Source organism: Triticum urartu, chromosome 7, assembly GCF_003073215.2.
Source record: "Triticum urartu cultivar G1812 chromosome 7, Tu2.1, whole genome shotgun sequence".
Classification (NCBI taxonomy): domain Eukaryota; kingdom Viridiplantae; phylum Streptophyta; class Magnoliopsida; order Poales; family Poaceae; genus Triticum; species Triticum urartu.
In genome coordinates, this window is record NC_053028.1 from 651953058 (window position 1) to 651966180 (window position 13123).

The 13123-nt window shown below is 47.0% G+C and overlaps 1 protein-coding gene across 1 annotated transcript; it reads left to right on the top strand.

The window, feature by feature from the left end:
* Positions 1–3071: 3071 nt before the first annotated feature.
* On the top strand, positions 3072–8485 carry LOC125519301 (protein FAR1-RELATED SEQUENCE 5-like). The gene is made up of 8 exons (XM_048684153.1): positions 3072–3247; positions 3367–3555; positions 4013–4277; positions 4374–5064; positions 5168–5625; positions 5770–6057; positions 6152–6385; positions 8348–8485. The coding sequence occupies exons 1-8, from the start codon at positions 3072–3074 to the stop codon at positions 8483–8485; spliced, it is 2439 nt and encodes an 812-aa protein (XP_048540110.1).
* Positions 8486–13123: the final 4638 nt, after the last annotated feature.

The following is a 13123-nucleotide window of genomic DNA, read 5'->3' on the forward strand; positions in this document are numbered from 1 at the left end:
TGTAATGAGTCACGTGAGAGGAAGAGACATGTGCCCAAGCTGCCATGTATACTTTTGGCACAGCAACAAACCTCGAGTGTGCCGCGGTACATGGAACAACGCCTAGATTCTGTCACCACATCACTATCTCTGGCAGCCCAGATACATGGGGGGCAAGCGTCTACGGGGGGACAGGCCCCGTGAATACAGGGGCGAATCTGGTCAGTGTGGAAAACGGACGGCCTGGATATAGTCCACATAGTGCACCGTTGACATACGTACCAAATTTTGGTATTAAACCATGCATGCCATCAATTTGCACGGATAAAGGCCCTTGCTACGAAACCTCACTAAACACTACAACCTATATCTCGTCCTCGCCAGGCGGCGTGTGCCGATCGTCTTTTCAGGTAGCAATGTTGGCGCGGGCGTTTGCGCTGGTGAGGGGCAAAGGTACCCAATGCCCACCGCTAAATCGCTTCGTCCAGAGCTCCGGCGCTCTTCGCCGCCGCTTCCACACGCCGCCGCAGCAGTTTTACCGTCGGTCATCACTATCTGACTGTGCCTCCCAAGAGCAGCAGCCGCCACAAAATTACAGCACGGGAACTCCCCCTGCCTGTAGTACCATGCAGAACAATTCCTCCGCTAAGGAGAATGCAGCCGATTCTTGTCTTGAACCTACTGCAAACGATGATACTGCAGAGGTGAATTTTGATCAGAGGTTTGCTATACTGAGCAGCATAGGGGAGTGCACCAACGAGGACGACCTCAGGACGCTGCTGAAGAAGAAAACTACTCCTGTCTGCTACGTCTGGTGCGATCCCTCCCCATCGATGCACATAACCCAGGGCATCACGATGGCGATCAACGTGAACAAGCTGCTCGAAGCCGGCTGCAAGGTCAAGATATTCATGGCGAACTGGTTCGCTCTCACAAGCTACAACGTCAGTCTGAGAAAAGTCATTGACGTCTGCTCGTACAACACCGAGATGTGGAGGACAGCCCGCATGCGCCTCGACGAGGGCCCTATTTGGATCATGGGGTTAGAGTTAGTTTGGGTTAGTTGGAGACTCAAATAACCCAAAAGTGTCCAAACAGGGAGGATTAGAGTGGGTTAGTTTCATCTAACCCAACTATCCCGATGGAAAGGTGCTTATTTGGGTTAGTGGGTTAGAAAATAACTCTAACTCTAACTGTGTTAGAGTATCCAAACAAGGCCGAGGTGGAGCTCATTCGCTCGTCAGACGAGATCAGCCGCGACCTGCGTCGATACTGGCCGCTCGCCTTGAAAGTCGCAAGGAGCACCAATCTGAGCGAGGTGACGGTGTGCATCCTTTCGTCCAAGGACAAGAGGCCGTACTACGACGAGCCGAAGTCGCTCTTCTCCCACGAGGTCTTCGTCACGTGCATGCACTCCGCCGCCATACTGTCCCGTGACGAGGCGGACGTGTGGCTGCTGGACATCGGCCAGCGTGTGAGCAACAAGGTGGCCGAGCTGTACCGCGAGCGGGAAGCGGCTATGCGCGAGGATCCGCATCGTCCGGTCGTCGCCCTGTTCCACGGCGTGCTGCCCAGCCTGCTCGAGTACCCGGAGAATGAGATGTTCAGGGACCCGAGGTGGGCGATCTACATGGAGGACACGGAGTGGGAGGTCGGCCGGGCGATGCGGAAGGCGTTCCCGCCGGGGACCGTGGAAGGCAACCCGTGCTTGGAGTACATCAGGCAGATAATCTTTCCTCTGTTTGGGAGGTTTTAGGTGGAGAGGAAGGAGGAGGACGGTGGTGACAGGGCGTTCTTGAGCATGGAGGAGCTTGCCGCTGACTATGAGAGCGGTGCTCTGCAGGCCGCCGACGTGAAGCGGGCGCTTAAGAAGGCCATTAACGCGGGAAGTGGATTTTTCCTAACCAGTTACCCGCACAACCTGTATTCTGGCCCTCCATCTAGGGTCATGTCCAATCAACCTGCCCCACTGCGTTGTCAGCCATGCAGTGTACTTCCCCGTCATATTCACATGCATGCTGCGGCTCATTTAACAAAATTACTGAATAACCGAATATGCCACCATTACTTTTAAATAAATTACGTAAATTTAAATTCGTTTATGTGTTCGAGTTTGTCACAACCAGATCTACAAAACAAGTCTAATATCAATATATTTCAAATTAAATTGTGAGCCCAAGATAAAATTAAATTGTATGTGGCTCAAAAAAGTTTCATAAACATTTCATCAAAGTTCGGCCAAGCTGTTGATAAAGTTCTTTGTTTCCAGATACATTTTCTAGCAAAGTTCTTTCATATTCCTAACAAAGTGCAGACCCATTATTTAGAAAATTCTTCAGCCCTGATTCTGTTTTTTGGCACTTCAGAATAAAAATGAAAAGTTCTTCACTGTTTAAAGCAAACGTTTTTTTAAAAGTGTTTCAAATGTATCCAAGACTGTACTTGTTTTAAAGGGCTTGGTGTCACGAGTTCAAATATGTAAAAAGTTTTGAAAATGACTTTTTGGTTCTAAAGATATGTAGCATCTAATTGTCAAAAGAAAATGAAAAAGATGGGAGTTAGAGGAGAGAGGGAAGCTAATGTAGGCCATGCATGTGTCAGGAAGAGAGAGAGAGAGAGAGAGAGAGAGAGAGAGAGAGAGAGAATCCACGCACATGCAAGGACGCGCATCTGCAATTCTGCATGGACTAGCAACGGCACCGATTTGTGTTGTGCGTCTAACTGGTTAGGATTCGCCATATTCGATTAACGCGGCGTTGCATCCCGTCCGTGATCACTTCGGCTTCGCCAGCACTAGCAGCAGGCCCTTGAAACGGCGATAGGTTGCGAAGCGACTTTTCGGTGGACGGCGGCTCGTGTGGACTTAATCATGGCCGTCCAACCGTTCCTGGGGATTGGCAAACATCACTTCGCTGTCTCCCCCCTGTCCGTTCCCTAGTAATAGGTATTAGGTTCATAGGCGTATCGGTGTGGAACAAATGTTTCATTGCTGTGGAGCTGGACTCGCGGAGTGCGTGGGCTGGTACACGGTGCAGCTGGGTTTGGTACAGTTGCAAAGATCACGTGACTAGTCTCGAGTCGAGGCGCAGGGCATGTTGGCCCACATCGCGTGGCCAGCTATCCCTTTCTCAAAGCACTGGCCGTCAGGGCACAGGCCCATACGCCTCCTGCTGCTCCTTTCTCCAGTTCGTCTTCCTCCTCTGGATCGAAACCTTGGAGCCTGCTCCGTGGACCTGTCCATGGAAACGGAGGGCGATTCCGAACAGAGGTAATTTAGATGCCACTTAGCAGAGCTACTAGTTTTTGTCTCACGCAAAAGATGAAGTTAGGATTAGATCTGGTTGCCGTTTGTCCCTGAAATTCCTTGATTTGATTTTTTCCGCTCAGGATTAGCCGCGGGCATGCGGGCAATACTGGTGCTGCCCGGCCTATAGAGTCCCAGGCTTCTATCAGCGTCGCCGAGGCTGACATTCGCCATGCAGGGGACCTCCGTAGCGGTGGCGGAGATGCCGGATTTCTTGGCGAGGACCCGCTCTTGCAAGTTTGTTCGGAGGCTACGAGCGGATGGACACGCAGGTAATCGCGCGTAGAACTGATTTCTTTTGTGTGCTGGTCATATATGCAAAAACGATTTCATTAGCATCTAGCTATATGTTATGTAGTTATTTAGTACAGGTCTGTACTAAATCCGCACTGTGTGTCTGACTGATTACATTAGGTTTCTGAAATTACTGGGATTATCTGCGTGCGGGCTGTTGCACAGTCTTCTTGTTCTTTGAAATTGCATATCCTGTCCTGTTTGTAGCTAGTTTAACTAAAAAGTCGAGAGGTGTCGGAGTGTGATACTAGGAAAAGATTTTGTTTGCATATCTTGTTTTTTATCTGCAGTCCTGCTTTGTCGGGTTTGCCTTTGTATAAAATGGGAAATCAGGGGGGCAATAATTGACAGTTTCGTGTAATCTGGTGCATTGAGGAAGAGGAATTGATTTTCTTTTCTATGCGAATTATTTAATTTGTCTCTCAAAAATAACAGGGTAAGGATCAGAAAGGCCCCCGCTGAGCGCGAGCTCAACCCGAACCGGAAAAGTGCCCTTGAATTGTCCATGAGGGCTTTCATATTGAAAAGAGATGGCAATGTTGTCAACCCAGCTGTCGGGACCTCTTTTGATTCATTGGATGAAGCCTATCAATTCTACAATTTATATTTGTGGGAGCTTGGATTTGGTATAAGGTATTCGAAAAGCAGGCTAAATGTGGAGCGGGTGAAGTGCATGCAGGAGATAGTCTGTGGATGTGCGGTGCGTTTGTTTTTCTTTTTGTGCATCACTGTTTGGGGAGAAAAAGTCTGCAAGAATATGTTATAGGCTGACAAATCATGTTATGTGCATCGGCAGGGTAAACCGGAGAGGGAGAATACAAGATCAACACGGTGCGGTTGTGCTGCCCGGATCAGGCTGCTTCGGTCGGACGACAATGGATGGTATATTTCAGAGCACCGGGCGGCACACAACCACTCTTTGTCAAGCACTTGTGGTGAGAAGATGCATTGGCCGTCGCACAGGCTCATTGACCGGTATACTAAGGATCTTGTTAGGCAGCTTAGAGAGAACAATGTCAGTCTTGGAAAGGTTTATAGTATAGTTGGTAGTTTTTTTGGAACAGTTGATAATGTGCCATTTACAAAACGGTCACTGAAGACGCTGTGTAGCAAGTTGAACAAGGAGCATTCTGATTCATATGCCTGGAAAACAATGGACATACTTGCGGAGATGAAGGCAAACGATCCAGAATTCAACTATACTGTCCAGGTTGATGACGAGAGCAGGATTAAGACACTTATGTGGGTTAACAGGCGTAGTGTGGACCAGTATAGGTGTTTCGGAGATGTTGTAACATTTGATACCACATATAGGACCAACCTATATGACATGCCATTCGGTCTGTTTGTAGGAGTGAACAATCACTTCCAGAGCATAATTTTCGGAGGTGTCATGCTGAGGGATGAGAAGGAGGACACATTCAAGTGGGTTTTCCGTGAATTCATCAGGATGGTCGGGGGTAAACACCCGCAAACAATATTAACAGGTACGGCTAGATTAGGGGTAGATGTGAATCTCTCATTTTTCTTGAACCAATACTTTCCATGATGTAAGCTCCTAATGGATCTAATTTACTTTACTGGTTGCAGACCAGGCGTGGTCAATGGAATTGGCTATAGAAACAGAGATGCCCAATACAACGCATAGGTGGTGTAAATGGCATGTGCTGAAGAAAGCAAAGGAATCAATGGGGGTTTTGTGGAGCAAGAAAACTGATTTCAAAAGTGAATTTCATAAGCTGGTTCATCACATGGTCACGGAGCAAGAGTTCGAGGATGGATGGTCTGCAATGCTTGATAAATATTCACTGAGAAAGCACCCGTACCTTACTCAAATTTATGAGGTGCGGCATAAGTGGGCAAAGCCGTATTTCAGAGGTGTTTTTTGCGCAAAGATGACTAGTACTCAACGGAGTGGAAGTGCCAATCACATGCTTAAAAGTTATGTCCCCCCGGGCTGTCCAATGCATCTGTTCCTCAAACAGTACGAGAAGCTCCAGTTTGACAGAGAGTCTGAAGAGAGCTTCCAGGAGAAACGAACCGCACTGGTATGTTCTGAGAAAAGAGTCGGCCGGTCGCTTTACTAGTTAGTAAACCAGTCTCCATAGACATGTTCTTGATTGGTAGATGTATTAGACGAAGTGTACACCGATGCCTGATCTGTTCATTTTTTGTGTTTTGATATGTTTCAGAGTGGGGTTTTGTTGCGAGTAAATCTTCCAATTGAGAGGCATGCTAGCAAGATATACACAAGGGCAATGTTTGAGCAATTTGGAGGTGCTTTGTACAAGGCAGGGGCCTATGAACTGGATGTTGTTGTCCCGAAAAAGATATACATTCTTACTCACGTTGATGCTCTGGCAAGAGAGAAATGGAGCAAAGTACAGTTCAAGGTTGAAGTCGATGATGATCAGAGTTTCTTTAATTGTGAATGTGGGATTTTCGAGCACTCTGGAATGGTTTGCTGTCATTCGTTGAAGGTAAGTAAAAACATCTTCGTATGATGCTACACAACGTCATCTGCCATGCAAACAAAGTTGTGCTAGTCTGAGGTCTCATTTGCTGTGGTGGCAGGTTATGATTGAGCTCAAATTGAGCAAGATCCCAGATAAGCACATACTAAAACGCTGGACTAGGGATGCCCGCGATATATTTCCGGAGCACCTTGTTCGATACCAGAAGGACAGAGGGCCGCATGGTTTTGATACTTACAGGCACAACGCCATGTACATGAAGGCGCTTGAATGTGTTAGGCTGGGCGATAGTAATGTGAAGTGCTATGATGTTTTCATGGCCATGATGAAGGAGGTTTACACAACTCTTCTCCCCCTAAGCCATGACAAGGATGGTATGGGACTCGAAGAGCGTGAGGCTTTGGAGCAGAGAGCCAAAGATGGTACCCATGGTGACAAAAATGCTGATGCATGTATTAATATTGTTGACGGGGATGCATTGTCAAACTGTTCTTGGATTGCTCCTGCAAAAGAGATGGGCCAGCCGGGGAGGCCAACCACTAGCAGAGACAAGGCTCCGTATGAAGATAAAATGAAGAGGTCAAGGTTTTGTGCGATATGCCGGGTGAAGGGGCACAAGAGCACGACATGTCCGGAAAGGGGAGATATTCCGAAAGCTCCAAGGAAGATGCCTAAGTGTGGGAAATGTGGAGTGCTCGGACATCGTCGAAACTCTTGCGGAAAGCGGGCAGAACCCTTTGTGCCTAATTTCCTGTAGTTTATGTCGTCAGCAAATTTGGTTTGTGTTTGTATTTGTAGCTTGGGTAGAAATGTATTGTTGATATCCAGTCTTACAATGAGTTCAAGCGTGCGACTGGGTTATGCTTAAATCTTTGTATATGACTTTGGTAATTTTCACTCATGTTACTGCCATATTTGTGGACTGATTTCGGGTGGGAAACTCGGAAATAATTTGCGAAGCATTCCAAATGCCCAGTTGCCGGGCAATTGGGCCGCGGTCTGATCGGAAAAATGGGCCTTGGGGGAGGCAGAGATCTCTGGGTAGGATCGTTTCCCATTGTTGGGAATGAAACCTTTTTTTTCATTGCTATGCGACACATGCGATGTGTCGATGGCACCCCGCGCGTGCTCGAGTAGTCAGAGGCGTGGGAGAACTGATGTGATCGTGTGCTGATGCATGCCCAGCATTTTGATTAGACAACTCGCAGACTGGGCACGTCTCGTGAATTTTCATGAGGCATGGCCGGTGAGGTCTTTGGAACAGACTGACGAGCAGGCGCAGATGTGCTTGCACCTACCCACCGTAAGGCCAACCCTTGGGCACAGCGGCGGAGTTATGTGTGTTGTCCACTCCCGGGTAAAAAGGATTGCATTTATGATAAAGTAGATTTGGTTTGACTGCAAATACGGCTGGGGTGTTTGTTTCATCTACATGCGCTAGGGAGTTTGTTTCATCTTCATGCTAATTGTATGGTCTTGCAAAAAAACTGTTTTAGAAAACCTTTGTCAAGCTGTATCGTGTGTGCGATCAGTGCCCGGATGTCAGAACAACTAGTTTTTCATGGTTGATATTTGTTGGTCAACCTGTTTGTCAAGAAAACGTGGTTAGGCGTGTGTAAAAAACCCTGTTGTGCTGATGGTTGACACAACGAAAAGGAACACTGGACAAAGACGTGCAGCGAGCGGCGCGGTTGTCTCCTGCTATGGCAAAGCACTGTGCTAGCGAGGTCGCCCATGTGTTCTAGGACATGGACATGTCACAGTGTAGGTTCGCTGCCCAAAAACTTTATAATCGCGATGATGGCGTGCTTGGCGTGGGATGGGGGTGTACTGGGCATGACAAGATGTGTTTCACAGACAAAGATGGAGAACACATGGGCGAGTAAATGCGTATGTACTGTTATTGTCAACTTTACCAAGCTTCACCCGTGATTTCCCCCTCCTATATGAGCCTATGGAGTCGCTCAATCGGCCTGGCTTGCTAAGATTCAAAATTTCACCAGCCCGTAGCTTTGGAGCGCTTGGGATTCAAAATTTGAATGGATGGAGTTGGAGGGAACATGAAAATTTGGATACGCTATATATAGAGGTGGCGGGATTCCACGGAGTTCATGCTTGCAAGGATTTGATGGCGCCCACCAATAGTGCACCCATCCACTCCGCGGTAACTACCTCGGATGGCACAACTCTGGCGCCCAGCTCGCTGATTGTTAGTACTATTCCCACTAATACTTGCTTATGTTGGAAAGTTGGGCTATTTGCTTGACCTAGTTTTTTGTGATTTTCCAACGTGCAGCAGGGTGGCGTCGTGCATGGTGTGGGCAACGACATCGTGTCTCATGCATCGGCCTCTCTTTGCACCGCAGCAGACGAGGTTAGATTATGGATTGAAAAATTAGAAACTCAACTTCATTTTGTTTTCTCTTCTCGCTAGTGATGATTTGCGTGTCTACAAGCCAGCGTGTTTGGGCAAGGGCCAGTTGATCGTGCTGTGATTGAGATGGTGGAAGTGGCTGAAAATGTAACGAACTACTTTTAATTTCCTGCATTATTACACCTTTGAATTTCCTCGATGATTTGTTGTGCTTACTTGATTTGCTTGTTTTGTTAGGCTGTCGTGCTTCCTCAGATACATAACGCGGTTGAGGAGACAGGGGAGTTTGATCCATTGGACTACAATGCTCCTGTTGGTGCTAATGAGCTCGCGGATGGTGATAATGAATTGGGTACAGGCAATGTTGATCGAGCTGCTGCTGATGATGACGTCGACAGCCCACCAAGCAAGCGCCTGAAGATTTAGTTTACCTCGTCCATGGGAGTTATGGTGTGGCATGTGTTTGAAAATTAGTATGCTATGTAGAGAGTGCACGTGAGTTGAATTATCTTAGTTCGTCAGTGTAAGCTTATGGATTAGAATGACAATGATTTGCTGACGTTGCAAAAAAATGATTAAAGACTGGCCTGACTTGTGTGGCCCAATGCATGCGTTGTGTGGCTGATGTGCCTAAGTGCTGCCATGCAGAAGGGCACGCTGGTAGCCCTGTGCTAACCGGGTTAACCTAACGCTGCTCCGTTAGGACACATGCCGAATGGATGGAGCATTTGTATATATACCCCGTCCTGGACCAACTGAGTATCCATTCCACCCCACCCCGCCACCTCTCTCCCTTGGGAGCACCGCCACACACGCACCACCATTGAAGGCTGCTGAAGAAGAAGGTAATCTCTTTGCATCTCTTTGCTCTCTGTCCAACTCCATTCCTACTAGTAAGTTTCCTTTTGTTCAGTTTGCCATGCTGAATACCTCGTCCCCTCCTTTGCTTTGGATGAATCAGATCTAGCAGGCCGGCTGGTGGGGGGCATGGCCGCGTTTAGACATATTGACATGGTAATTTCTTCTTATGTGCAGCTATAGTTCATCCAGATGCATACCTCGCCCCAGAACTAGACTATGGTTACTCGCCTTTCGAGCTTGAGCTGAAGCAGGTCCACTATCCCGATCATGTTTGCCTTGGATTTTACGACGAGTCGAGTACCTCACCTGCAGGGATACTCTTGCAAGGTGAGACTAAATGCATAAAGTTGCTGGAAATGTTTTAGTTTTGCTTCCAATTAACTAACGATTTGTTGTTTGTCTTGTTAGTGTTTGGTATGACAGCTCGCGACCAACACCTTTGAAACTGGATGGCAACAAGATCAAGTACCAATACAGTCTGACAGGGGAGATGCACTACAATGGGATGGAGGCTTGGGTACGTGGCTTCAATGAGAGAGAGATCAAGATGGTGGACATGGTTGGATTACCAGTATGGAGGGGGTTTGCATCTCCTGACGTGCCTGTAAGTGAATATGAAACACTAAACTTCGTATAAGCAGTTCTGATGTATCCGATGCTGACAAAACTTGTTTCTTTGGTGTAGTTGCACTTTGAGAACATCATGGACCCGGAGGGGGCTTCCGTGTTGCGGAGCTTGCTTTCTACGGGAAGCATTGGCTTTCAGTTGAAATTCTGTCGCCTGGTACGTTTCCTAAATGTGTTGTCAAAGCGCTATGACTGTTGTTGCCCAAAACTGAACTTTCCCATGCTCATGCAGATAATGATGCCTGTGTCAATGATGAGAGACTGGTGCTTGTACGTGTTTGACATGCTTATGAAGAGACTGAACGTGCTGGACCCAGTTCTCACACAGATGAGTTCAAATGCATATAGAGCTAAGCACGGGAAGACAATCTTGCTTATGCTTAATGGCATGAAGCGCGGGGGTGCCTTGTTGGATGATGGATGGCAGATGAACATGTCTGAGTGGACAGTGAGGTACAACAGAAACATGCATGTTGCATGTGGCAGGGGGTTGATTTGTCATTGTGCGATAGTATGTTTGCAGACCAATAATCTTTATCTGATGTATATGCTTGTGATTGCAGTGGTGAGTCTCCTGGCTACATAGCTTACTATGCAGATAACTTCAATGGGACTCGTCTGGAGCACGACGTGCCAGAGGTAAGAGAGCTGCTATTAAATCTCAGAAAGTCAAAAAATTCTTTGTATCCAGCAGAAAATGACTAGCTGTTGTTGTATTTGCAATAGGTTGGTCTAGCGACTAGGAGGAAGAGGATGCTGTACGAGACGATGGCGGCAAAGGGGAACACTGCACCACACCCAGGGATCATGGAGCAGCTCACTGATGAAGATTAGATTGGGCGCAGTAGAGGTGTGTGGTCGGTTTAGGACGTTGTTATCGTAGGGGCGAATCATTTTGCGATGCCGTGGACAAGCAAAGTGGCTGTCTTTTGGTCAAAACATTGTGACTGATGGTGCTTGTTTAGTTTCAACATAGCTGCTACTTGTGAGCTGACGTATGCTATTAATGTACTGCCATCCATCGTGTGTTTGATGTGATGGCTCCTTTTGCACAAGCTATGGAGCCGGCCATGGATAGCGGTGAAAAGATCATGGTGGCTGGTGTGGCTGGTGTTGCCCGCCAGCATGATGGTACTGCTCGCGTTGCCGGCAAATACCACCTGATCAAGTCTGTGTGTGTGGTTGTTGTAGCTCTGGCATTCTACATGTTGTTCATGGCTGTGTAATTCGAGTCAGTATTGCTATGAGGTCAAGAGAAGGACCCCTGGACTAGGAGCCGTTCACACCATGCGATTGTCGTGAGAAGCCAAAGGCGGCTATGTGGATCTCATGGAGTGACGAGAATCCAGGAAGGAGATACAAGACATGTTACCGCGCAAGGGTGAGTGCGTTCACGGAATCTCTTGGCATGTTTCTGGCTATTGATGTTTGTTTTTGATAGAATCAGTGGTCTTAATTTTGATCTGTGTTCTGGTCATTTGGCAGAGGGGAGGGTGCGATTTCTACCAGTGGCATGACGATCCGATCACAATCCTTTCCTTAAGCAACTGGTAATCGATCTTAGGGACCAGGTCTGGTTACTTGAGAGGCAAACGCTGTTCTGAAGATGCAGCAAGGGCGGCAGAAACTGAGGCGGCCAATCTATCTCCCAGCTTGCACAAGCTATGGAGCCGGCCATGGATAGCGGTGAAAAGATCATGGTGGCTGGTGTGGCTGGTGTTGCCCGCCAGCATGATGTACTGCTCGCGTTGCCGGCAAACACCACCTGATCAAGTCTGTGTGTGTGGTTGTTGTAGCTCTGGCATTCTACATGTTGTTCATGGCTGTGTAATTCGAGTCAGTATTGCTATGATTATGAGTATCTTGTAGTAGTTTGGAGTTGTGTGATGCATCCTAATTTATTAGTTCGCCGTTGGTCGTGTACCAGAACCACTTATCAGTGTCAAATCTGTTGTAAAAAGGTGTTGTTTGCAAAAAACCAGTATGATAAAAAATGGGTATGGTGAAAAAACTTGGCTAATGGAAGGATTTCACTCCTAACAAAACAAATATATTATTTTTCCGATCATACAAACAGAAGCTTTCCCATTTTAAACAGAGGGAGTCATCCCTTAGGAAAAAATGGACTGACACAATTTGAATTGAGAGCGACAAATTTAGAAACAATGTTCCTCCCAAATTTTGTTTGATACAACACTGCATCTAGCCAAAAAACATAACTTGCTAGTCTTAAGGGAACGCTTAAAACGTCTCGGGGATATCTAGTATTCTTATAGATACATTGGTGGCGGCGGGTGAGTCGATCTACATGACATGAGCATCGACAAGCTGGTCACAGAGCTACGAATGATCCCTTGATAGCTTCAAGTGCATCGGAAGGCACTGGCGATTCATTTCCCTGAAGGCGCATAACCTCGTACAGCATTAGGTTCCTGTGTATCTCCAGGTTTGCCTGTGTGCATTTGTGATGCTAGTTAGTACACGTAAGGAAAGCTACGGTGGTTTTTGTAGCTAAAAAGCTGCTTACCTTGGTTAGTGGGATATGGAGTTTGTCGCCATCATAATTCCTAGCGAAGAACGAAGAGCACACACCGTAGTCCTCCCTGTTCGAAAATATATTTTGGACAACTTAGAGAGCATTCGTACCAACCAAAGTATGCAGCATATGATCTATGTTTTTCCGAAACTTACTTATCAATGTTCTCTAGCATGATAACAGGAAATGCCCGGGTCCATTCTCCAGAACTGCAATGCCAGGAATCATATAGGGATTGGATGCATCTGAAGAGGGCGGCGTGAAGCAAGTCAGATACGTATGTGTGCATGTTGATCCTTCGGTTGCTAAACCCAAATGGTCCAACTGCCGGGTCAAGTACTGCAATCCTTCTTCTGAGCATGTCAAATGAGTAGACGGACCAGCCGTCGGGCAGCAGTGCAGGGATATGCCACTGGCGGAAAAAATATAGTTCATGAATCATCCATGAAAAAAAATGATAAAACGGGAATTGGTTTTGTGTTTTATGGTTAGAGTTTACCATCCGGCTAGAGGCTGGGTTGAAAATCTCGTTTTCTTCGGTAAATGTTGCACGGATGGACTGGATCGTCAATGGATCCGCATTTGACAAAACCGCAGTCTGAAAAAAAGATGACATCCTTAGCAAACATAGTGATTAAAAAGGTGAGAATGAAACTAAATATTTTGCTTGGATT